The sequence below is a fragment of the Pagrus pagrus genome, assembly GCF_965226575.1.
Source record: "Pagrus pagrus genome assembly, chromosome: 21".
Classification (NCBI taxonomy): Eukaryota; Metazoa; Chordata; class Actinopteri; order Spariformes; family Sparidae; genus Pagrus; species Pagrus pagrus.
The window spans coordinates 6,140,959-6,164,384 of NC_140208.1; the positions used below are offsets into that span (position 1 = coordinate 6,140,959).

At 41.1% G+C, this 23,426-nt stretch overlaps 2 protein-coding genes across 13 annotated transcripts in view; both read left to right on the forward strand.

Annotated features, from left to right (window-relative positions):
- LOC311251018 (microtubule-associated protein tau-like) overlaps positions 1-23,426 on the forward strand; it is a 33,709-nt gene that overhangs the window by 5,029 nt on the left and 5,254 nt on the right. The window contains exons 1-14 of one of the 12 annotated variants that reach the window (XM_084343270.1): positions 1,722-1,901; positions 4,568-4,697; positions 8,209-8,301; positions 8,954-9,037; positions 10,114-10,134; positions 13,716-13,747; positions 14,639-14,794; positions 15,032-15,089; positions 15,201-15,239; positions 15,454-15,698; positions 18,384-18,476; positions 20,615-20,707; positions 22,047-22,128; positions 22,359-22,465. In XM_084343270.1, the coding sequence (XP_084199396.1) occupies positions 1,809-1,901; positions 4,568-4,697; positions 8,209-8,301; positions 8,954-9,037; positions 10,114-10,134; positions 13,716-13,747; positions 14,639-14,794; positions 15,032-15,089; positions 15,201-15,239; positions 15,454-15,698; positions 18,384-18,476; positions 20,615-20,707; positions 22,047-22,128; positions 22,359-22,465 (1,326 nt within the window). In that variant the 5' untranslated portion in view covers positions 1,722-1,808. Of the gene's footprint in view, positions 1-1,721; positions 1,902-4,567; positions 4,698-8,208; positions 8,302-8,953; positions 9,038-10,113; positions 10,135-13,715; positions 13,748-14,638; positions 14,795-15,031; positions 15,090-15,200; positions 15,240-15,453; positions 15,699-18,383; positions 18,477-20,614; positions 20,708-22,046; positions 22,129-22,358; positions 22,466-23,426 lie in introns of those variants that run through there. The other 11 variants (XM_084343268.1, XM_084343264.1, XM_084343274.1 and 8 more) reach the window with 11 other exon arrangements.
- LOC311251022 (uncharacterized protein) lies at positions 11,780-13,708 on the forward strand. Its single transcript, XM_084343281.1, has one exon. It carries the CDS (start codon positions 12,487-12,489, stop codon positions 13,444-13,446), a length of 960 nt encoding a protein of 319 aa, XP_084199407.1. The 5' UTR covers positions 11,780-12,486; the 3' UTR covers positions 13,447-13,708.

Consider the following 23,426-nt stretch of genomic DNA (forward strand, 5'->3'; position numbering starts at 1 on the left):
TGCCAAGATTGGACTTCATCAGGTTTAGGTACAAACACCACTTCCTTAGGGTCAGAAAAAGATCTTGGTTTCTACAAACACAGCTGGAAGATTACCCAACATCTCCGTAAAAATATCCCATGGTTTCCTGTTTACAAATGTTGAAACACAGACTTGAGCAGTGGTGTCTGGCCTGTAATTTGAACGTGATATGTTAAAGTGGAAACAGACTAATTCTGTAACTAAGAGAATAATTAACGCAAAAAATCCCAATGCCAATTCATTTTGGCGACAGGGTTGTTTCAGAAGTTGAAACCAGAGAATATTTGCCATTTTTGGTTGATTAAATCTTTCTACCAATCAATCAATAATCTGAAATGTTGTTAATTCATTCACTGCTAATTGATTTGATTAATCGACTAATTGTTTCAGCTCTGGGTTACATGTTCAGACAGAAAAACAGCCGTTATTTCAGTTATAAATGCCAAAAATGATCCGTCTCCGGCCTCTGAGATGTTTGGATTAAGACAGGGAACTGAACATCTTTGTGGTTTGGACCGTTTGTGAGGCAACAAGCAGTTCTGAAGATGTCATGTTGGACTCTGCATAAAATATTTACGTGAACCTCTTGTAGCTGTTTCAAAGCGGTTCTTCAGTGACACGCGAGAGACGGATCTCAAAAAGGAGGTCAAATATGAATCAGCACAGGCTGGAATATCCTGATTTCTAGTCGGTTATATGGGTCAAGCTCCAAAAACAAACATCGCCATCCCCTTCATGCCAACACCTGTCAGGCAGCAGCAGGTTTCTCCCTGAATATTTGTTGACTCGAGCCCAAACTGAGATAACTGGTTATTATTTCCTGCAGAGTAGCAGATGATATTATACTCCAGTTTCCTCCCCGACTGCAAAACTGATATTTATGTGTAAAATCAGTGGAGTTCCCCTCAGGAGAAACAACATTTCGCCCCCTGTTTGCTGCATCAGACTCGTCAGCCTGCCCGCTCGGAGCTCCTGGAGCTGTGTCAACATCCCTGTTGACCGAGCTCCTTGCAGAGCTGTCCCGTTTGCTCGGGAGGCCGGGACCTGTGCCAAGATTATATTTTCACACGACCCTGAGAGGAACAAGCTGCATCAGCAGACCTACGAGCCTTTTCCCCCTCGTGAAGCTGCGACAAAGAGCGCTGTCACGTTCCCTTTCTGCAGCAGGTGAAATTTGTGTGCGAGTTAAATCATCGGGAGCGTTTTTGTCCTGTCTGGAAAACACAATGACAATAAAGGCTCTCATGTTTACAGAGTAGATTTACACCTCTCTCCTGTAGACTAATGTACTGTACACACGAGTGCAGGCTGAAGGATCCGGCTCTTATCAGCGTCGAGTTTGTTTGCTCTCCAACCGTCTGAGCTCCCGGATGCAGAGCGAACGGCTTCTCAGAGGGATTGTCTTCTTTGTTGGCGAGGGTGCAGCTTTTCTTCTTGTTTGGATTCTGTCATGTGTAATGCCACAATGGCGGTCTTGTCCCGGAGCTGTGTGTGAGCACTGACAGTCCACTATTCATTAGACTCTCTATGGGACGCACAAACATCACTCTGTCACTTATAATATCCTCTTTTTTATGGCTGGGTTTTATATATTTTTCTTACTGTACGAAAAGGAAAAGACTCAAACAAACAATGTGTTGTCGTGTCTGACCGTCCCGTCTGTGGCTCTCAGACCTTTGAATCGCTGCCTACATCTCTGATTATTTCACTGATTCAGATGGGTCCGGTGTTGACGGCCGTTTGGAAAACCAACAGAGCAGATCAGGGCTTTGTGGGTATTATTAAGAATGGGGACGTTGTGTTCCTGCACCAGCGCCAGAAAAATTATGAAAGACGAGACCTCGAAAATGTCGGCAAATGTGGAAGAGATCGATGCGGCTGTAAGTGGACTAAGAGAGATAACGCATTAAAAACTGGCAATTTTGTTTAGTGATTGATGTTAACGGCTACTAACAATCGCTGCTGCTGTGTGTGGGCTGAAAGTGACGCTGGGGGGAGGGATATGCTGCTCGCTGCTGATTGGTTCGAGCAAAATAACGACGCTAGCAAACAGAAAAGAGCTAACATGAACTACGAAGACGTATATCTTTAAAAAAAATGTCACAAATATAAAGTTTTTTTCAGTAACAGCTGGGCACTGTAGTTTTTAGCAAATGTTATTCAAACTGGAGGAAATGGTGCATTTGTTGGGGGCTATTTTCAGCAGCGGATTAATACACATTCAGTGCTCTAGTGAGTGTTTTTGGCAGCAGGACGCTGTGGTTTTTGGACAATAGTGGAGCTCTGTGGCACAGAGGGAGAAGATATATCAGGCTGTGATAAACACACTGTACTTATTTTTTAATCTATTTAATAAACTGTTGGGTCATGAGACCAAATTAACACAATATTACAGCAGAATGTTTTGTGAATCAATACTTGATATATATGATCAATTCATTGTGACTGAACATTTCAGTCTCAGAGCCTGTTTTGGTCTTTTTATGGTGTTTTTTGGCGTCACCCTGTCGCCCCTTTCTCTCATTCATGCCATTAGTGCCGACGTGGAACGCTGTTTAAAGAGCCAAGGTCAGGAGATACGAAGGTACACCGAGGGAAGGTCACATAGCTGAGCCAAGTGAGCCCGTAGAGGAGCTTTAATTGGGTGGAGTAACCACGGCAACAGTTGAGGCATTGCTGCTCGTAACGAGACAATTGCATCGAGTGCCGTCACATCGCTGCAATGTGGAGGAAGTGCTGGGATCTCCTCTGAGGGATTAAACCGAGTCTCTTAATGGACGCAAACCAAACCTTTAAATCTGTTTTTCAAAATCATTGATAGACATTTTGCATTAAAGATTAAACTGGAAACGTAAATATTTCTAACCAGTCTTTGTGTCAGAGCAGCAGCGTCCAGCAGAACCTCTGGCAGATTAAGCCGAGTCGAGTGTTTACGAGCCAAAGTGGGCATGAGGGTGAAAATAAAGACCAGAAGCCGACAAATCTGCGTCAACACAAACACGGAAAGAGCAGTTTGGATGGCGACACTGATTACGCCATAAGCTCTCCTCTCTCTTGTGTGTGTGTGTGTGTGTGTGTGTGTGTGTGTGTGTGTGTGTGTGTGTGTGTGTGTGTGTGAGACAGGGCAGTGGAAAAAAATATGATTCAAAGTGAAAAGTGCTGATGTAACCAGAGGCTCGGCTTTAATCTGACATGTAATCCTCTTTTTATGAGATTTGACGCAGTTAACATCTCGCTGCAGGTTGACGGAGCCGGTCAGGACTGTTGTTCAGTAATATTTAGTGTGTAGAAAGTTACTTTTGAAAAGTAACAGAAGACAGATTACTAGTTACCCTGTAACTTAAAATGTAATATGTACTGCAACTTTTTTATTTATTACTTTTGATTCCTTGTTGATTACTTTTAAGATGGACAATAACACTTAAAAGTCCAACAAACACATAAATAACAACATGGTGCACGAGGTACTTTTGCAGAGATGTTAGCATGCTAACCTGTTAGCCCCGTCCCGACCAGTCTCCTAATACCACTTTGTACCTCAAGAGCAGATAGTCCCTGTAGTTTCAGCTGGGAGATGTACGTATGTGAGCAGCAAGTTCACCACGTGTCACAAGCTCTCGTAGCTTCTAGTGGAATAAAGGAACAAAATGTCAACAAAGAAATACTCGTACTTATATTTTCATTCGTAACAGCCTTAAAAAGCCATGTCCTACAGATTAACTTTAATTTACCTGTAGATTTTCTCAGGTTTTAAATCTTGACACTGCGTAGTGATGTTAATGCCCTTTTCAGTGATCCATGGATCACTGCTGCAGTCAGGTTGATAAACAGGAGTGAAGATAAATCCACTTTTTAATCCCAAAAGTTAAAAAGTAATCTCTGAGCTCTCTTCTTGTCAGTAAACGGCTCCAGATCAGAGCACAATCTGATGTGACTCCGGGTGTTTATTCCTCCTGATGGTCTGGCTCTGCAGCCACACATGGGCGTGCAACATTTTCATAACATCTACAAGAATAAAGAAAAAGACAAAGACCGGAAGTAAAACAAACAGGACAGATGAGGGAGAAACCTACAAAATAAAACAGGAAATGATTAAACTAAAACCCAAAACCATGACACAGAAAGGAATATATTCAGATGTTGATCAGTAACTGTAATTTAACTACATACTCTGTCTCCGCACCTGTAATGGATTACAGTTACTACTAATTACTCCCCAACAATGGCCTGTTCTGTGCTGACATGTGTCGGTACATGAAACACAAGCGCTGCACTTGTTCAGAGGTGGTTGTTTAGGAAGTGCAGCTCATCAGGACAGTGTGCACATGGTCAGGAGGGACTATTTCTGTCGGTCAGGCTGTAACCTGAAGCACCGACCCCACGTCAGGATGTATAAATAACAGCTTTTCACAGACACAGTGTCTGTTTATATTTCAGGGTGACGGGCTGTCCGTGAAGTACGCCATCATTACATTTAATCCTTAAAACCAGGCTTTTAGTCATTATGTGACATCTGTCCTGATCTTCGCTTATTGAACTCTTGCAGCCTGACCTGCGACTGGCAATGGACTACGTGAACAACAGCTACAGCTCTGGAGACACCATGAGCTCCTCCTTAGCCAACATGACCATCAACGACCAGCACCACCAGGAGAACGGAGTCGCCAAAATGAAAGGTCAGACGAACAAAGAGATACTTCCTCTGTTTATGTATAAGGATAAATGGCGACCTTAACAGATAGGAATGAGTCCGAAGGTTTAAGAGATGCAAAAACAGGCAGGGTCCGACATTGTATTCGATTGGCCGACGCTGCACCTTTCAGCTACGTCACACCATGATGCAGCAGAAGTTGCAGGAGCTCCTCCGTCAGCACTCCTGCTGCATCGACTCAGCCGTCCCGGTAAATTGAAGCGAGGGCTCAGTTTTGTCACGCAGCGTCTGAACAAGGTGACATAATCCTGATGTCATCATTCATTATCTTCTTAGCATGACATCAGACGATACAGAGCCTCACACTCACCGGCGTGTGAATCAGTGAGCTATTAAAAACACGTTACATAATGTTTTAGTTTCAAACCAATAAACATGTATTGTCCGGTTTATGAACAGTTTCCAAGACGACAGCAGATTCAATGACAAAGTGTTACCTCTGTGGCATAAATAAGCCTGAAGTAGCAGACTGCAGCTTAACAAAAGTAAGAATAACTGGTTTAATATAGTTTATTGATGTGCAGCAACAGAAATACCTGAACAACAATACAAAAGTTCTGAATGGTTATCAAGCACAAATGAAAATAAACATGTAGAGGCCCATATTAAGCATTTATAAGCAGTGAATACACATTAGCAGACTGTAATGTAGCTTTAAAGAGGCAGTTTGTAAGATATTTTGCTTTAAAATCAAGCTGAAACAGAAGGTGGACTGATATTTGCTTCCAGTGTTTCCAGTAAAAACAGACAGGTAGGAGAAACCGGATCGACAGGACCCTCGAGTGAACCCGGCCGATTATGTGATCAGAGGGCTTGTCAAAATCAAGCATCCGAGCCCGACGGCTGTTGATTTAACAACAGGGAAAACGGTAGCAAGGTGGTTTTTCTTGTCAAGTTTGCCTCCCGGCCCAACAGGACCTCTAATGTTAGCTGAATGACTAAACCAGCCATCAGTAACTGTCCTACAGCATCTGAACCACCTCGATACCAGATTCCCTGTCGTCAAACCGGCTGCAGTTGGTCTTGGACTTTGTGTTTTTGGAGCTAAATGACACCTTTAAAAGGCATTATAGTGTTTATATGTTAATGCACTGCTTATAGGAGATAATAACCATCTGACCCAATTGTGGGGCCTTACAGGTTAAAGTTTAACAGGTCGATCACTCTCGCTTCCTGTCGGCGCTTTAATCCCAGAATATATTCTTAACTGATCTCAGCAGGGTTTATATTTCCATGTGCAGTTTCCTGAAAAGTCACCGTAGTCTGTAGATTTGGGTAAGAGGCCGAGCTCCCGCGGTTCTACTGTGCTTTGTTTTAATCCCGCTTTACATAATGGATACAAGACATGCTTGACTGGCCCTGAGTGCCTGACTGCAGCTGCACTGTGCTCTGTAATCCAGCATCTGGGTCAGACCCCGTCAGAACGAGCCCTGTCTCCATCCTGTGTCACTGTCCGCTACCAATTCAGCTCACAAACAATCAGGCTTTTAATGCAGCATGGGAAAAAATCCACGTCTTTAATGGCTGATTGATATGAAAAGGGAAGATCCTGTTGTCTGTCCGCTCCAGTCTTGTGCAGATAAATATTAATAGAGGGGGGACAGATTGTTCAGCGTGTAGCTAATAATCAGTTCCAGTCTCTTCCTTCTCGTCCCAATGAACCATATGGCCAATTAGTGCGTAGCCTAGCGTTTCCCAGTTTACAGCCCTCGCTAGTGCAGTCATTCTCCCCGTTTCCACTTCCCATCATGTCACGTACAAACAGGAAGCAGCAGCACACAGAGTCAGGTCCGTCCGCAGAGGTAAACAGCACATTAATCAACGGTGAAACACAGGGTGAGTATCTGATCTGTTAGAGTAGAAGACGTAGTGGAGTAGAAACTGGAAAGTGTAGTTTCTGTAGTATAAAGTTAGTTGTGTGGTTGTAGTTTTAATGTAGAAGAGTAAATGGTGTTGATGATGATATGGTTAACTCCTGTTCTCATAGTCTGAGTTAAAATGGCCATAATTTATGGAGATTTATATAAATGGATGAGGATTTTGCCCTGTAACCTTCCATATTAACTTATATGGTGATGATATGTTATTTTATTTGTCAAAACTTGTTTCCTAAAGACCCAAAAAACTTCCACTTCTGTAGCTAGGACTCGTGTGAAACTGTTGAATCGCCAGTTAAGAAGATCAACAACAGAGAAAATATCTTGTTTTTTGATAAAATACATAAAAACTACATGACGGAAGGTGGAAACGCCCGAAACTTCGTCATAACTTGGTTTAAACCACATGCATAAAACTCACCATACCTCTCGTCTTTTCTCAATTCATTTTTTTTCCTCACTTATAATCTCGGCTGTTTTAAAAGCTTCTGCAGTTTTAAGGCCTTTCTGTCCTCCTGTGATTACAGACATGTCTGAGTTAAGTGCAACTCGTGGGCTTTTGGGAAATGGTGTTTGTTAAAAGCTGCCAAAGAAAACTGAGATATAAAATAATTGATATTAGACTGTTTTTCAGAGATAACAGTCCTTACCACCTTACCATGTGTAGTTTTTAACCTGGCTAAAACTGACAGTGGGATTTTGACTGAGGTTTTCTCAGTCCTGGAAGAGAAGATTTAGTTTCATTTCAACTCTCTATATGACTATGAACATGTGCAGTTTTAATGTCTGAGTCCCAAATTAGAAAGTCACATGATTATTGGTCACACAGGAGAACACATATACTTGTGTAGGACTCATGATTAGTCTATAATAGTGCTTAAAGCTCAAAGATGTATGTTTCTCCCCTCACTTGTAGTGCGAGCCCACATCTTTTCAGTCATTTCAAAATCCTAAGCCTGTCCCATGGTATCCCCCACAAAAAAATGTAATCTGATTATCTGGATAATGTTATCTGGATAATCGTGACTTTAAATTTTCATATCACCCCATGCCAATTTTGGATTTATCGGCTATAGAGATGTCTGCCTTCTCTCTAGTATAAGGAACTAGACGGCACTCGGCTTGTGGTGCTCAAAAATGCAAAAAAAACGAGGAGAGTGCCAGTAATGTTTACGTCCTGCGCTGTCATCTGCCCCATGCGTAGACGCACCGTCAAAATCTCATATTTTATCTTGGATTTTTGTCTTTGTAATATTGTGTAATAACGTGAATAATGTGTCTTTCTTCCTTTAATTTTTCTCAAGTGAAATGAACAATGAAAGCCTCTAAATGTTTCTTTTTTGTGCGTGTTTATTTTCTAAAAACAAAATGAGTCTCTCCCAAAATATTATCAAAAAAAAACTGTTATATTTAAAAATGTTTTAACTGTCAACGTCTTAGGTTTTTGTGGTTTGTTGTTGTGAGTTGAAGCGTTAGATGTGACTGTTTGTCTTTTGTCGAGGTTATAACCATTTTAATCCACAGCTCACCTGAACATGAACATCGCCGTCTGTCTCAGTGAACCTCAGTCTTGACCTCCAGTTTACCTTTGATTCACAGAGGATGAAGCGGCGGTCAGTGAGAACGGAGTGAAATCTGTGTCTGAACTCTCTGAACCAGAGAGCAGCCACTGTGATGACGAGGCGCCGCCTGGTACGCCCGCCTCAATGCAACTTAACCCTCGTTTAGCATGTCCACGTTTGTGTGCATATTATCAGTTAATTTATCCTTTTTTTTCTCAAATAACTTTTCTTTCGTTTCACAGAAATAATCGGAGACATCTTGATTTGTTGATTTTCTTTTGTACCTCACAGTTTTCAACTCTAACCCACCTTGGTTTTGAATTTGCGTTTCCTTCCTTGTGTGCTAATATTTGCTTTTAAACCTGATATTCACTGGTGATAGCGAGACGTCACCAGAGCACAGCGCTGTAAGAGCCTATTATCCCCCCTCGAGTCACCACTTGTAACATGGTGCCACAGATCGCTGACTAACATGGAAAATAAAGGCTCTCTGTGCCTGTAAGAATTAGCCACAGTAGCTCTACTCCAGCCCGGGTCGAGCATGCTTTGATCATAAATACTGAGAGTGACAGGCGTAGTGGAGTGGAGGGTCATCAGGTTGAAAAGCCTCCCTTGATCCGTTAAACAGCTAACATGAAAAATACCACAACTGACCCAAACACGAGGTCAGTAGGTGTCGGTTTAGCTGAGTCAACCTGAGGACAGTCCGTCACACTGGGGTTAGTTTTAAAGATGAACCTTTCCTGTTTTTTTTTCTCACTCGACATCCATTTACCCCACAGCAGAGGCGTCTGCAGAGACAGGCGGCGTTGAAGCCGAGCTCTCAGAAACGGGGAGCGCCTCGCATGAAGACGAGGGGCAGCTCGGTACGCCTCCGGCCTTCCAGCTCTTTCCTCTTTTCAGCTGCTTGTGCATTCAGTTGTTTTTTTTTTTTTTTCCCCGAGCATCTTTAAAAGATTAGTTGGACATGTTGGGAGATGCGCTTGTTCGCTTTCCTGCCGAGAGCTAGCACAGAAAATCAATACCACTCACTGAAACTGTGTGGCGAATGTGAAGATGCAGTCAGCTTGGCATAAAGACTGGAAACAGCTAGACTAGCTCTGCACAAAATCAGTTACATCAAACAACCAAGATGCAGCCTAACATTTTTATTAGAGAGCCTTATCCAGTCTCGCCATATGCCCCTGCTTCTAGTATTTATGCTAAGCTAAGCTAACCAGCTGTTGGTTGTAGCTTCAGAGTGGTATTAATCGTCTCATCTAACTCGCCGTAAGAAAGCGGATATGTGTATCTCCCAAAATGTTGATTTATTCCTTTTAAGTTTTCAGCTGCTCTTGTGTTGGAGTGTAAACTAAAGCTTACTATCTTTTTCTTTCAGCATCTTTACTGGAGTGCTTTTATGTTTTTTGTTTTTTTGTGTGTGGCTTCGTTTCCTTTTTTTCTTTATGCTTGCTCTGACGGTTAACGCTCTGCTCCTCGCAGAACTGAAACATGATCATAAGCAGACTCAAACATGTCCTTTTTTTAAACAAAAAAGATGGTTACATCCTGGCTATTTCAGAATTAGGGGTACGCGGCCAAACCACAGGCAGATTTAAGACTCCTGTGATCTGTTGAACAGATGCAGCGCTCCCAGTCGAGGGGGAACGCCAGAATAATGTTAAAACCAGCTGAGGCGCCACATGGAGCACCAGCTTAGGTGTGGTACTGCTGCACCACCTCAGACTTACACAGACTGACCGCACCTATATGTTCCTGAGTGATATATTTAACGGCTTTTTGCTCTGGGCTTTCTGCTTTAGCTGAAGACGTGCTGTATGTGGGCTTTGTATTGATTTCTTTGCAGTGAGTGAGTGTATTAATCAGCCGTGACTGACAGGAAGTCATTACTGATCATGTCTCTAATGTCTTTTCTATCTGTCTCACCATGTTCAACGAGCAGCAGGAGGAGCAACTTCAACAGGTAGGCTCTTTATTCTTTATTGATCGCACTTAGACTGCATTTATTTACTTCTGGAGATTGATATGAATACAGTTATGACCACAGGTGGACTGAATGTGCTCTGCAATCTGTTGATATAGTGTGTGCTATATATTGACAGATTTGTCATATATTGCTGCAATTGTATTACAGTCTGAAGTGTGCCACCTGAATATTGATAATGTATCGTTATATTGTGATATTAGACTATACATTGATTGCCAGTGACTCCCAAAATGACATATATCATGACCATTGTCACGTTACTTGGTTAGGTTTAGGCACCAAACAAATATGTGGTTGGGTTTTGACGCTAAAAAAATATGTGTTCGCTCTTAATATTTATTGACCTGACTTCCTTCTTTGCTGCTGTAATAATTACTACGACCACTAGAGGTCGCCACCTAGCAAGAAACGTAAATATGGGTTGCTTTTGTAGTCATCATTTATCGTCGTTTTTCTGATGAGGTCAGGATGTAGATTTTGGATATCAATCCTAATATGACAGTGTTGTCTTTTTCCTGGTTTTAAAGGTCGCCTTACAGTAAAGTGAAACTCACCAGACTTGTCTTTACCCACTTTGTCATTATATCAGCATATATCAGTGAGTACTAATAGTCATCAGTGAGTCATCCCTACAATATTGTCACAATATCGATATTGCGGTGTTTGGACAAAAATATTATCGCTATTTGTCTTATATATTGTGATATAACTTAAAAATATTGTTATATTATTTTAAAGGAATAGTTCACTCTAGAATGAAATTCAGTCATTATCGACTCACCCTCGTGCTGATGAGAAGTCCGGTGTAGTTTCTTATTCCTCAAAGTGCAGCTGGAGACCCGCGGGGGTACCGTCCTGCAGCAAAAATCCATATAATGAGCGTCAATGGTGCCCGAGACGAAAAGGTAATATTCCTCCATACTGCTCGTCTGCTGCAATCCAAGTGTCCTGAAGTGGCGACATCCAGAGTTTACTCGAAACGATGTCATTTAGTAAATTTTTCTAGCCTAAACAGTCACTATGCTACATCTGCCTGGAGGTACGCTCCGCGTGCACACAAGTCTCCCTCACAGCCGATTGCACTACGGAAGCCGCGCGGACAAGATGAACGAGAACTCGCGATAGATACACAGTGGTATTTACATCCTGCTGTGAGCGACTGAGCGACACACAAACACAAGAGGGATCTGGTGATTTGAAAACTTTGAAACTCACAGCTGGATGTAAATACCGGTGTGTATCTACCGCGAGTTTTCTTGTCCGGCGCGGCTTCCGTAGTGCAATCGCTGTGAGGGAGACTCGCGTGAACGCAGAGCGTGCCTCCAGGCAGATATAGCATAGTGACTGTTTAGGCTGTAAAAATGTACTAAATGACGTCGTTTCGAGTAAACTCTGGATGTCGCCACTTCAGGACACTTGGATTGCAGCGGACAAGCAGTATAGAGGAATATTACAAAGTTTTTGTGTAGTTTTATGGACATTTTCCTCTCGGGCGCCACTTACGCTCGTTATATGGGTTATTGTTGCCGGAGGGAACCCCCGCGGGTCTCCAGCTGCACTTTGAGGAATAAGAAACTACACCGGACTTCTCATCAGCATGAGGTCGAGTCGATAATGACTGAATTTCGTTCTAGAGTGAACTATTCCTTTAAGGCCTGATCTGCAGCCGTAAATTAAACCATTTAAAAGAGAATTGTTATCATTTAAATGCAGATTTCAAGGTATATTGTCAAAATGCATTGCTTATCAACGTTTATCATTATTTAATGAGCTTCTTATATTTTCTTATACCCAGAGTTTATTAATGCATCATTTAAATGCTAAATAAACGTATAAATATAGTTTACGCATCCGATTTTTAAAATTATTTTTAATCTACACTGTGACTGTGGTGCCACACTCCAGACTCTACATGTATGTAAATTTGTTTTTTTAGCTCTTTAATATTTTGTTTTATTACTACAAATGAGTTTAAATGCATTATTTTACAGTCAGAAGGAGTTCAGAGAGTCTTTATATTATATTTTAATCACTTTTTGTAGTGAAAATACTTATTTTGACGGTCTGTTGTTCATTGTGTTCACTGGAATGCATCATCTGTCGTTTGTCACCCCAGCGTGATGCATTACTGTCCATCTCATCTCATGTTACTTTCATGTGAACTGTTTTCCTCCACTGATCGCGTCTCTTGCATCTTCACCTTTTTATAGTTTTTTGGTGTTTTTTATCTGGTCTCTTATTTTCCTTACGGACATCAATTGCCCAGTTCTGTTCCCTTCTTTGATTATTCTTTGGTTTCAATGGGGAGATGGAAAACGAGTGCTGTGAATGTCACCATTAATCTGCTTTCCAAACAAATTAGCAAAGCCTGGTTCTGGAGTCCGCAGTGAGTTTGCGTTCGCAGGCGACGGATCAAAACCCACTGAAGACGGAGCTGCTGGGGAGGGCGTTGACTTCGTGGGAGCTTCCTGCTCCCCGGACCCAGGAAACGAGGCGGTGGGAGAGTGCGGGAAGAGGCTAAGTGAGTCTTTATGGGCCTCCGAAGACCTCAGCTGCAGGCCCGAGATAAGAGGGGACGCACCGGCCAGCAGGAGGAGCCCTGAGTGGACTGGAGCTGCAGATGCCCAGAGGGCGATCAGCCTGGACGCCTCCGAGTGCCTGACTGAAATCAACAATCTGTCTCTGGTTCGCAGCACGGCACTGGAAGACCTGACATCCATCGGAGACAGAAGCATGTGGGCGAATCAAGACGAGGAGCAAACACAAGATGGAGTGGCTGTAGATGGAGCAGCTTTTAAGCCCTGCAGTGACTCTGGAAGCACAGAAACACAACAAAATGTGTCCCAGCCCATCTTTGATTCTCATTCAGAGGATCTTCGTAGCAGTAGGAATATTTCCGAGGGTAGCCTTTTAACCAAAATGCCATCTGGCACGGCCCCTGAAAACAGCAGCAGTGACTCATCGTTACATAGGGCCGGCTATTCAAAGCCTGACATTTCTAATGACTCAGTCATGAGGAGCGATGTGGCTCAGACCACCGGTACCGCCGAGCTCCAGAAAACACCCCCCCACCCAGCCCGAAAGTCTTTGGTGCCGGTCCCGGTTTTCAAAGGTCTGTTTGCTGTCATGTTCACAGTTCAGAGTCCTCCTCAGTTAACTCCTTCCACTTCTTTCATTTACAACGCAGCTTCTACTGTTTGTCATGCTGCACTCTCCCTCCGAATTCTTTCTCTGGACGTTAACTTTGACCCGAGGAGAAGCTTGTTGTCCTCCCTCCCCACTTTTTAGCTTTCTTTTTGATTTCATGTCTCCATCTCTGCTCACTCTGCCGGTTATGCAGCCCACATTTTGTTTCCCACGAGCACTTTGTGTCACCGTGCATGCTGCATTACTTTACATCACCAACATTTTCTTTCTTTGCCATGAGAATGTGTTGAGGCACACACCTGGAAGTCTTAATTTATTTCACTCGGGTGGATTTAAAGCAGGTTTTATAGATATTAGAGTTAAATTGGGTCAGACTGTTTAAAGCCTGTGTTTCTCTCTTCTCTCTGCAGCTCCAAAGATGGATAACGGCTCAGCAGATAAGGTATGTGACCGAGAACATTATTAAAGGCGTGTCCCACATTTCTTTTATTAAAGGCAGGATTCTGTTTTATTACAACTTGGAACATGTTTTTGTAGCTTCGTCCGTCTTTTCTATCATTTATTATGCCACAGTATTGCTGAGATATGGGAACGCAGCAGGATTGGAGAAAGAAACATGAGAAACCAGATGATCAGATAGGTTGTGAACAAATCTCCAGATCAGAAGGTTATTGGGAAGAGATCCTGAAGGCAATTATTACCGAACTGTGTGTCACGTTCTGTTAATATATTTCCTTGTGAAACAGTCGCAGTTGGATTTTGGTTGAGTTTATGCTCAGAAACTACTTGGATAGGTTGACGAAAAAACTTGAAGAAGTGATGACATTTTATATCCACAAGGTCAAAGATCAGCTTCTCTCTTCCAAAAGATGTTCTGTCCATTATTCAACATCACAGCTCAGGAACAGCACCTTAACCGGAGCGCGGAGGCAAACAGCTTGCGAGGGCGGTGATTCTAGTTTTAGCTCTGTTTTTTGTCTCTTTGAACTCCTGAGGGAAATTACTGTCTCTTTCGCTGCTACTTGCTCCAGCATGTTCACGAGCTAGTTGCTGACTTTTTAGCTGGAAACAGACAAAACTAAGTGATGACAGCAGCCCCGAACTGTGAAGTCATAAACATGAAAACCAAAAAATTAGCTAAAAGATACCTAAACGATGTCTGAACAAGTAGAAAGGATGACCAAGACTATGAAAATAAGACCCAAGTTGTACTGAACCAGAATGATCCTTTAACATTTTATCTGTTCAGTTATTTTCCATCATTTTTCCTTTGTTGAATCATTCCTCTGTTTTACAGTCACTGTCATTATCATTTTTCCTCTTCACGAAAAAGATTCAAACTGCCACCAAACCAACCTCTTCCCTTAAAAGACCATCCATAGTCGCCAAGGGCAACAAAACACACGCTTCCTCCCGAAACGGGCCCAGCTCCATCCCTGTTAAAGCCAGCAGCAGCAGCAGCAGCAGCACAGGGCCCAGGCAGGCTGGAGTAAGTACAGGTCTGAATGCAGCGTAGAGGTTAGACCTGAGCCCAGTTCAGGATGGATGGATGTTTCCTGGAGCACCATGAACACTAACCAAAGCCTCGTCCATTCATCACTCATTACAGTTTGACGCTCATGCGCTCGACCAGATCAGAATGAGTTGTGTGATTTCTGCAGCTTTCTGAGGTAACGTCTCCGCTAAAAAACTGAATAACTTGTTGTGTTGTGTTGTTGATTTCCAGGGTGCAAAGTCTCAAACCCCTGGAGCCAAAACTACTCCCAGAACTTCAGCTCAACCAGGTACAGAATCAGGACTTCACGTCTGAACTTTCATCCAATTTTTATTTTATTTATGTGGTTTTATAAGGGTTCAAGAATCACTTATGATGTGTCATATTTTTTGTGATGCAGCTAATGCCAAGAAACCTCCCACTCCCAAAAATGACAAAGGTAAAACGTAAGAAAGCCAAAGCACGAATCATTAGACAGCACTTGTAGCCGCGCACAGCCACAGTGCCACAGTCTGATCCGGCCCAGGATCAAACTTGGCCAGCTTATAGCCAACAGAGCTCTTTGTATGTTTTCATTCTTATGGTTTATTATAATTTCTCTATTATTTTCCTCGTCTCAAACCTCTAACCCATCACTTCTCCAACTGTTTAAGATGCCCAGAGTGGACAGAGCAGCCCTGGTACTCCAAAATCTCCCACTAGCCAAGCGAAGGCGGCAGCAGAGGCCAACAAGGTGAAGAAGGTGGCGGTGGTGCGTTCCACGCCCAAGTCCCCGGGCTCACTGAAGGGCCGCCCGCCGGCTCCTTTGGCTGCAGCGGCGCCCATGCCAGACCTGAAGGGCGTCAAGTCCAAGATCGGCTCCACAGAGAACATCAAGCACCAGCCTGGAGGTGGAAAGGTAACCTGACTATTACTGCAGCTGTTACGCTGATGACACCTCATACTGTCACAGTCCAAGACTTCAGTTTAGTTTGCAGATGGGAGGTTTAGATCCAGTTTTTATTTTAAGATTTTTGGACAGACGGCTGCTTTGGAGGCAGAAATACTCTTTTTGGTAGGTTTGATCAGTAGGTAGATCCAGAGGCCTCATTAAGCCTCCCACAGGACACAGTTTCTGATATTTCTTGATTAAAAAGGCCTTATTGTGTTTTTTATCTAATTATCAAGCGAATTTGAAGCAAGCTTTTAAAACATCAAAACAAAATTTGCCACGTATCCATCAACTTGTTTGGAGTGAATAAACTAGGCTATGCAGAGTGTAGTTTTGACAGACGTTGGATAGTAAAAGCTACGCTTGAATAAACAGAGAAAAAGTAGTAGAGGTTGCAAAACAGAGATATGTTTTGTAACTAGAGCGCATACCGCCGCAGAGGTCACACAGTCAATAGAGCCTAATCCAATATCAAATGAAACATATTTAGATGCGCTACAACACACTCATCGGTGGTCATGTGTTATTATTCACTACTGGGATAAAACCATCAGTTGTTGCACTTGAGCCCGTTTCCGTGCCCTTCGCTTGCTCTATGTCGGGCTGACATCGTGAGGTCTGAACGTGGCATTTTTTCCCAAATATGTGTGTTTTGTTTTGTTTTAAATGGCTCCACCGACTGAGATTTAAATCAGCCAATCAGTTTATTTCTGCTTTCAGAGCAGCCACACCTCTGAGAAATGTTTCTGTAACAAAAACTCCAATCTGCTTCTTGATGAGTGGTGTCCAATCTACAGAACAGTGTGTGTGTTTGTGTTTGTGTGTGTGTGTTTGTGCTGTAGTTGATGAGTGTGCTTAAGTGTGTTTTAGCATCAAAAGTTCTGCATGTCTTTGTTGTAATTGTGTGTAGGCCGCAGTCACGTGTCAGAAGCTTCCCTGCTGAAGTTGAGAAGATGTTCAGTTGTGATATTTATGGACCAAGAGTCTTTGTCTCACTGACATTTAAATGGCAGATCAAATCAACAGAAGAGAATAAGAGAGTAAAGTCTCCAGAAATCATTACAACTGGCTTGCACACAAATGGTTTTTTGCTAATTTCTTACTGATTGTAATAATTCCTCTTCTCTCTGTTATAAAATCATCTCAACCTGCATGCGGTTACACAGAGCAACCCAAGTTCACAGCTGTTTCTGAACAAAGACTGTAGAAAATAGTGGACGGCGTTTCCGCGTCTGAAAAGTGTCTTAGCGCTGCATTCTTTCTTATGGCCAGCAGGAAGTGACCACTGGTTGCAAAAAGATGTCTGATTGAATGTAAGCTTATGAGAAAAAACCCCTACTTCTCGCTTAATTTATAAACATTTTCAATCACCCACATAACAAAATTAGTTCGGGCCAGTAACGGGCCAGTAACGGGCCACACAGCCCTCTTACACTCGACCTGAATACAGCTGATGGGCTGCAGTCCAAATCTAGTATTATTGTTTTAAGTTGTCTTCGATACAGCATAATGTTCATTAAAGGAAAATTCCTGTATTTTTAAACCTGGGCACTGTATGTTCTGGTGTATAAATGATTCATATTTACCAAAAGTTTTTGGATCGGTCCACTACATCGCCTCAGTGCAGTGCAGTCCAGAATTCTTCTTTTAAGACGATGAAGCAGGGTATGCTTTAGGGCGCGGCTACCTTGTGATCGACCAGTCTCTACCACAGCGAGTCTTCAGACAGGATATCCTCCCAAGTTCTAACTTGTAGTTTCAAAACTGTGCGTCACGATGGCTCCGCCCACTATTTATTGTACAGTCTTCGTTTCTGAATCAGTCGTCTTTTTCAGGCTACACAGCTCATGTCTCAAAACATCGTCTACGCTCAAACTCTAAAAGCTGACGTTTTCATTTTTCCAGGTACAAATCCTTGAGCAGAAGGTGGACTATAGTAATGTGCAGTCTAAGTGTGGCTCCAAAGACAATATGAAACATGTACCCGGTGGCGGCAATGTGAGTAACTGAGGGATGAACTCAACACCAGACTCTTGAGTATCTCTGCAGTTATGATCATCAAAACCAACTTTTGGTAAAAAAGCAGAAGGTGTTCTCTCTTATTTGTGCTCTCCATGTTGAAATACATGATCAGAAGATGGACTTCTGTACAGTCACAATCACTAATAAGACTTTTAAATAATTAATTAGCTTTTTTTTTTTTAGTTCTTGCACTAAAAGCTCAACGTGAATTTAACCAAAAGTTCACTGCTTTAATGGATTAAAGTTGGCATCTGTAACATTTTTAATAGTTATTTTATTTGTTTGTGGTGAAGAACATAAAAAACAATTTGAAGACACTTAAATTAATCTGCTATATTAAAAATAGCTAAATAAGCAGTGTCACATTTTGCACAATATTTGTATGTTATGCACTAAAGAATACCCGCTGTGGTATCACACATTGCTTCCTCAGGCAGTGTTGCAGTGCTTTAATCAAACAGCTGGAACAAAAGTACAAAGTTATGGATGGCAACTTTAATGAAATCACTCAAAATATGTCTAGTCTTCATCCCTTAAACATCTTATCTCCTCCTTTTGGGCTGATCCCCTCCTGCAGCGACTCCCGTTGTCATGTCTGAAGGATGTTATTTGTCTTCACGCACCTTGCAGGTCCAAATCCTGGACAAGAAATTGGACTTGGCCAACGTCCAAGCTCGTTGTGGGTCTAAAGACAACATAAAGCACACGCCTGGAGGAGGAAAGGTGAGGAAACTGAATGTTCACTTATTATTTATCACTATTTATTATTTCTGAGCTCACAAAAATGATTCCTCTGTGTGAAGTAGAGGAAGTTTGTAGGAATTAGAGGGAATTTAAAAATGTAGCATGTATGGAGCACTGTATCATTTATTTATACAGATCAGCTACATTATTTGTGGTATCAACATTTCTTCAATGCTATTTCTTTCTTATTAAAGGTATACTATGCAGGATTTATAGACTCATACAAAATAGTCGGTTTCATGTTTGTTTCTTCTTAAGTTTTCAATGTTTCATGTAGTCACAGATGTAAAAAAAAAAAAGAAATTTTGAAATATTATCCTGGCAAAACTTTTTATTTCACTTGGAAAAAAAAAATTCACTCAGTTTCAAAAATACGTTTTCACAGATGGAAAAAGAATGAAGGGACTTTGAGAGAATATTTTCACTCGGTTTCACGAAATTCTCCTGGAAAAAACATCACTTTCCACAGCACAGGGCCCATTTTTCATATTCAGTGACTTCATATTTTTTTCCTATTTTTTAATTTTTCACATGTTTTCACAGATGGAAAAAAATAAGAAAAAAAGAAAAAATCACTGTTTATAACATAAAGAAAAAAATGTTCTCTCTGGGGGAAAAACAACTTTCACTCTGATTCTAACATGGAAACAACATTTTCTCTGAATTTTTTTCCCCAGAAAAGTTTCTGAACATTTTTTTCTGAAACTTTTCTCAGAAAATGTTTTTTCGTCAATTTTTTTCACGCATGAAACAGACTGAGAGATTTTTTTTCCCTTTAATTCTTTTTTTTTTCTTCTTTTTTGTGTGTGAAAATTATAGAGAATTAGAAAGATTATCCTGGCAAATCTTTTTTTTTGCACTTGGTTTCCCTTGAAAAAATTCTCCTGGAAAACAAAAATTTCACACATTTAAAACAGTTGTTTTTTTTCACAGGTGAAAAAAAAATATCTAAAAAAAACTTTTTTCTTCTTTTGGTTTCACACATGAAAAAAAAGGTTTTCTCCTGAAATGTTTGAATTTTTCATATTTTCACAGATTAAAAAAATCTTTGTCTGAATATTTTTTTCTAAAAAATGTTTCTCAGATTTTTTTTCACCCAGTTTCACACATGAAAAAACTGAAAAATCTTCTGAATTTTTTTTTTGAGAAATTTCTTCTGGGACAAAAAAATGTCACATGTTCAAACATGACTTTTCTTCATGTTTTCACGGATGGAAAAAACAAGAAAAAAAATTCTCCTGACATTTTAAAATTTTTCACAGATGGAAAAAAAACCCTGAAAATTTCCTTTTCACCCAGTTTCATATATAAAAAATATAAATGTATATATATATTTTAAGTGAAAAAAACATTTTTTCAGAAGATTTTTTTCTCTTATTCTCTCAAAAAAAACTCACTCTGTTTCACACATGAAAAAAAAAAAAATTTCTTCCCTTGATTTTTTTTTTTCATTTTCACAGATATAAAAACAATTAAGAAAATGATAAAGATTATCCAGGTGAAACTTTTTTTCCACCAGCTCTCAAGTCATAAACACAGCAGAGAAAACTATTGACATCAGACTGAGAAAATGGATTCCTCACATGTCCCTCAGGGCTTCCGTACTCTCTTCATTCACTCTTGAGCCAGCGTTGATTTGTGCGTTTACAAACCAACACATCCTGCATAGTATGCCTTTAACACGAGGTTGACTTGGTGTCATTACAGTAGTGTCAGCCTTCACCTGCAGCCTGGCTCTTCTCAGTGACTGCCCTTACCTCTGCACTCTTCCAGGTAAAAAATACTTGATGAGAAGGTGGATTATAGTAATGTGCAGTCTAAGTGCGGCTCCAAAGACAATGTCAAACATGTACCTGGCGGTGGTAATGTGAGTAACTAAAGGATCTCCTCATCAGAAGATTCTTGAGTATCTGCAGTTTTGATCTTCACTTGTTAAAAATAAATGAAGTCCTCCCCCGTCCTCTTTAATCAGCCCTGGTTACACCTCACTCCCCCGAGCCTCGAACTCGTCCCTCAAAGATCTAATTTCCTCTCCAGAAATGGTCCACATTTGCAGCTCTGCTGCTGTTGCTTCCCCCAGGATAACCATCTTCTTTCCCCACATATCAACTTTCCAGGTACAAATTCTTGATAAGAAGTTGGACTTAAGCAATGTGCAATCCCGATGTGGCTCCAAAGATAATATAAAACATATACCCGGTGGTGGCAATGTGAGTAGCCAGCTGCTGTCATGCAGCTGTTGCCAGAAACCTTCTGGTTGCTTCTACTTAATGCATCTTCACAAAGGAGCAGGATGTCAGAGTGCACGAAACCTCCCGTCTGTGTGAAACCTCGATGACCCCAACACTCTGTTAACACCTCCTATTAACAGTTTTATCATCAGACTTTACAGTCATGAGCATTTCATACTCACAACTACAATAACACTAAACTGTAGATACACTTCACCACCTGTAGTTTTCCTTCTGCATGTACTAAATCTTAGATCTTAAGAAGAAGAAGTACATGTAGGCCTTTACAGCTGATGTGTTTTGATTAAAATTAGTGCTGTATCGATGTGTAGGTAGCATTTTAGTGCTGTTTAACTCCTTTATGTACTGTTGGCTAGTTTAATCTACATAAATGCATCATATTTTATAAGATCATCACGTGTTTGTAGCCTGGCTGTTCTCTGAAAAGTCAACCTCTCAAGTCAAGATATTAGTAACTAAAGCTGTCAGATAAATGTTGAGGAGTAAAGGGTAAAAAGCACTTCAAAGTACTACAGTACTTAGTTACATTACACCCCTGATTACTCATAATCTAGGGCCTCTACTGTCGCAGCACACAGTGCGATGTAATGCTCATGATCTAATGTAAGCGTGATAAATCTGTTGACTCTGTGCTCGTCAGTCAGTTTAATGTTCAGAGACTTTTACCACCTAAACCGAACCCTCAAACAACCTGCATGAGTCCCGTGTGGCTGTGTTGACTCCGACCGATCCGTGCCTCAAGTTGCAAAATGAAAAATACTCTTCACAAACGGAAAATCTTAATCCCAGTGTGGTAAAGTGAAGTAATTGTGTCATGAAGCTGTAAGGAGAGGGAGTCTCCGTCAGTAACACAGAGGCTCTGTCCTCTCTTGTGCCTGTTGGGCTGAGCGCTGACATGACCTCAGCCGGGAGACTCGAGTCTTTGTGTCGGGAGACAATCGGCCATGACAGGGGAGACGATGAGGTCACTGTGATGATAAATGAAACGGCTTTTTATTAAAGAATGCAGAATATGATCGATTAAACTTCACACTAAATGTTTTTAACATGAAACTGGATCATTTTTCTGCATTTTGTTTTAAATTACAGTGTCAGTAAATGTTGCAACGGCCACGGACGACAGAACTTTAATATCTAACCCAGTGTGTCCTCACCTGTTTGATTAGTGTTTTATTGATGTGGTAACACTTGTAGAAGACTAATAGTTTGTAGGATCAGTTGCATGCAAACTGAGTTTAGAGTCTGAGTGTTACACTGAATTATAACAGTGTTTTTCTTTGTTTTGTTGCCTTCACAGGTTCAAATTGTGCACAAAAAGATCGATCTGAGCAACGTGCAGTCGAAATGTGGATCGAAAGTCAACATTCGTCATAAACCAGGTACAATCGGGTTTGTTTTATCCTTCAAGATTAAATAAAAATAGTTAAAACGCGATCAGTTAAATGCTGTCTACACATCTTATGTCTTGATGTACATCAAAAATGTTCAAACTCAGAGAAATCCATGTTTACTCAATGTAACGGCGTGTTTCATTTGGTCGTCTGTCATCTTACGTGCTTCTATGTACGGTTAGTGGTTATGTAATGTCATTATGTTGTGTTTTCATCAGGTGGTGGAAATATTGAGATCAAAAATGAGAAGCTGGAGTTTAAAGTCCAGTCTAAGATCGGCTCTCTGGACAACATTGGCCACGTTCCCGGAGGTGGACTGAGAAAGGTGAGGACGTTGCAACCAAACTCCATGTTAAAAACGTCACATTTACGTCTTTACTGTTGGAGCATTGTTGCCCGTCTTCATGTTATCACGTTCAACTGATTGTACGGAGGTTTATCAGTGTAGCTCATAAAGTTTTCACTTATTATGATGACTGACGGGCGCACTTGAACGCAACATGAGATAGAGAGATGTGTGCCTCGTTTTCAGCCTTTTACAGGTTTCATAACGACTGAAACACAACAAGTTTCACACCTTATAAACAACCGGCCGACTTAAAGGGGAATTTCGGTATTTGCATACCTGGGACCTTTGATTACATATTGTGGTGTGTAAATGACAAATAGGGACACAAAGTATGTATCTCTTGACAAATCCACCAGACTCCATTGACAGAAACAGTAATTTTATCATCATAAAACACACTTCAAGCTGGAAAGATTATATATCATTTCAGTCATTTGTCATATTACCATTTCTATTTAAAGCAAGATAGAGATAAGTCATTTCATCATAATTTATTATTTGTAGATTGATGTAAATGTATAGAAATGCAGAAAATATAGGAAAATGCAGAAAATGCAGGAAATGAAGGAAAATGCAGGAAATGAAGAAAAAATGCAGGAAATGCAGGAAATGAAGGAAAATGCAGAAAATGAAGGAAAATGCAGGAAATGCGGAAAATTAAGGAAAATGCAGGAAATTAAGGAAAATACGGGAAATGAAGGAAAATGCAGAAATTGCAGGAAATGAAGGAAAATGCAGGAAATGAAGGAAAATGCAGAAAATGAAGGAAAATGCAGGAAATGCAGGAAATGAAGGAAAATGCAGGAAATGAAGAATATGCAGAAAATTAAGGAAAATTAAGGAAATTAAGGAAAATACGGGAAATTAAGGAAAATGCAGAAATGAGGGAAAATGCAGAAAATGAAGAAAATGCAGGAAATGAAGGAAAATGCAGAAA

What these genes read in the sequence shown, in the direction of transcription:
- LOC311251022 (XM_084343281.1), top strand. Translation starts at nt 12,487, where the DNA reads ATGTCACCATTAATCTGCTTTCCAAACAAATTAGCAAAGCCTGGTTCT.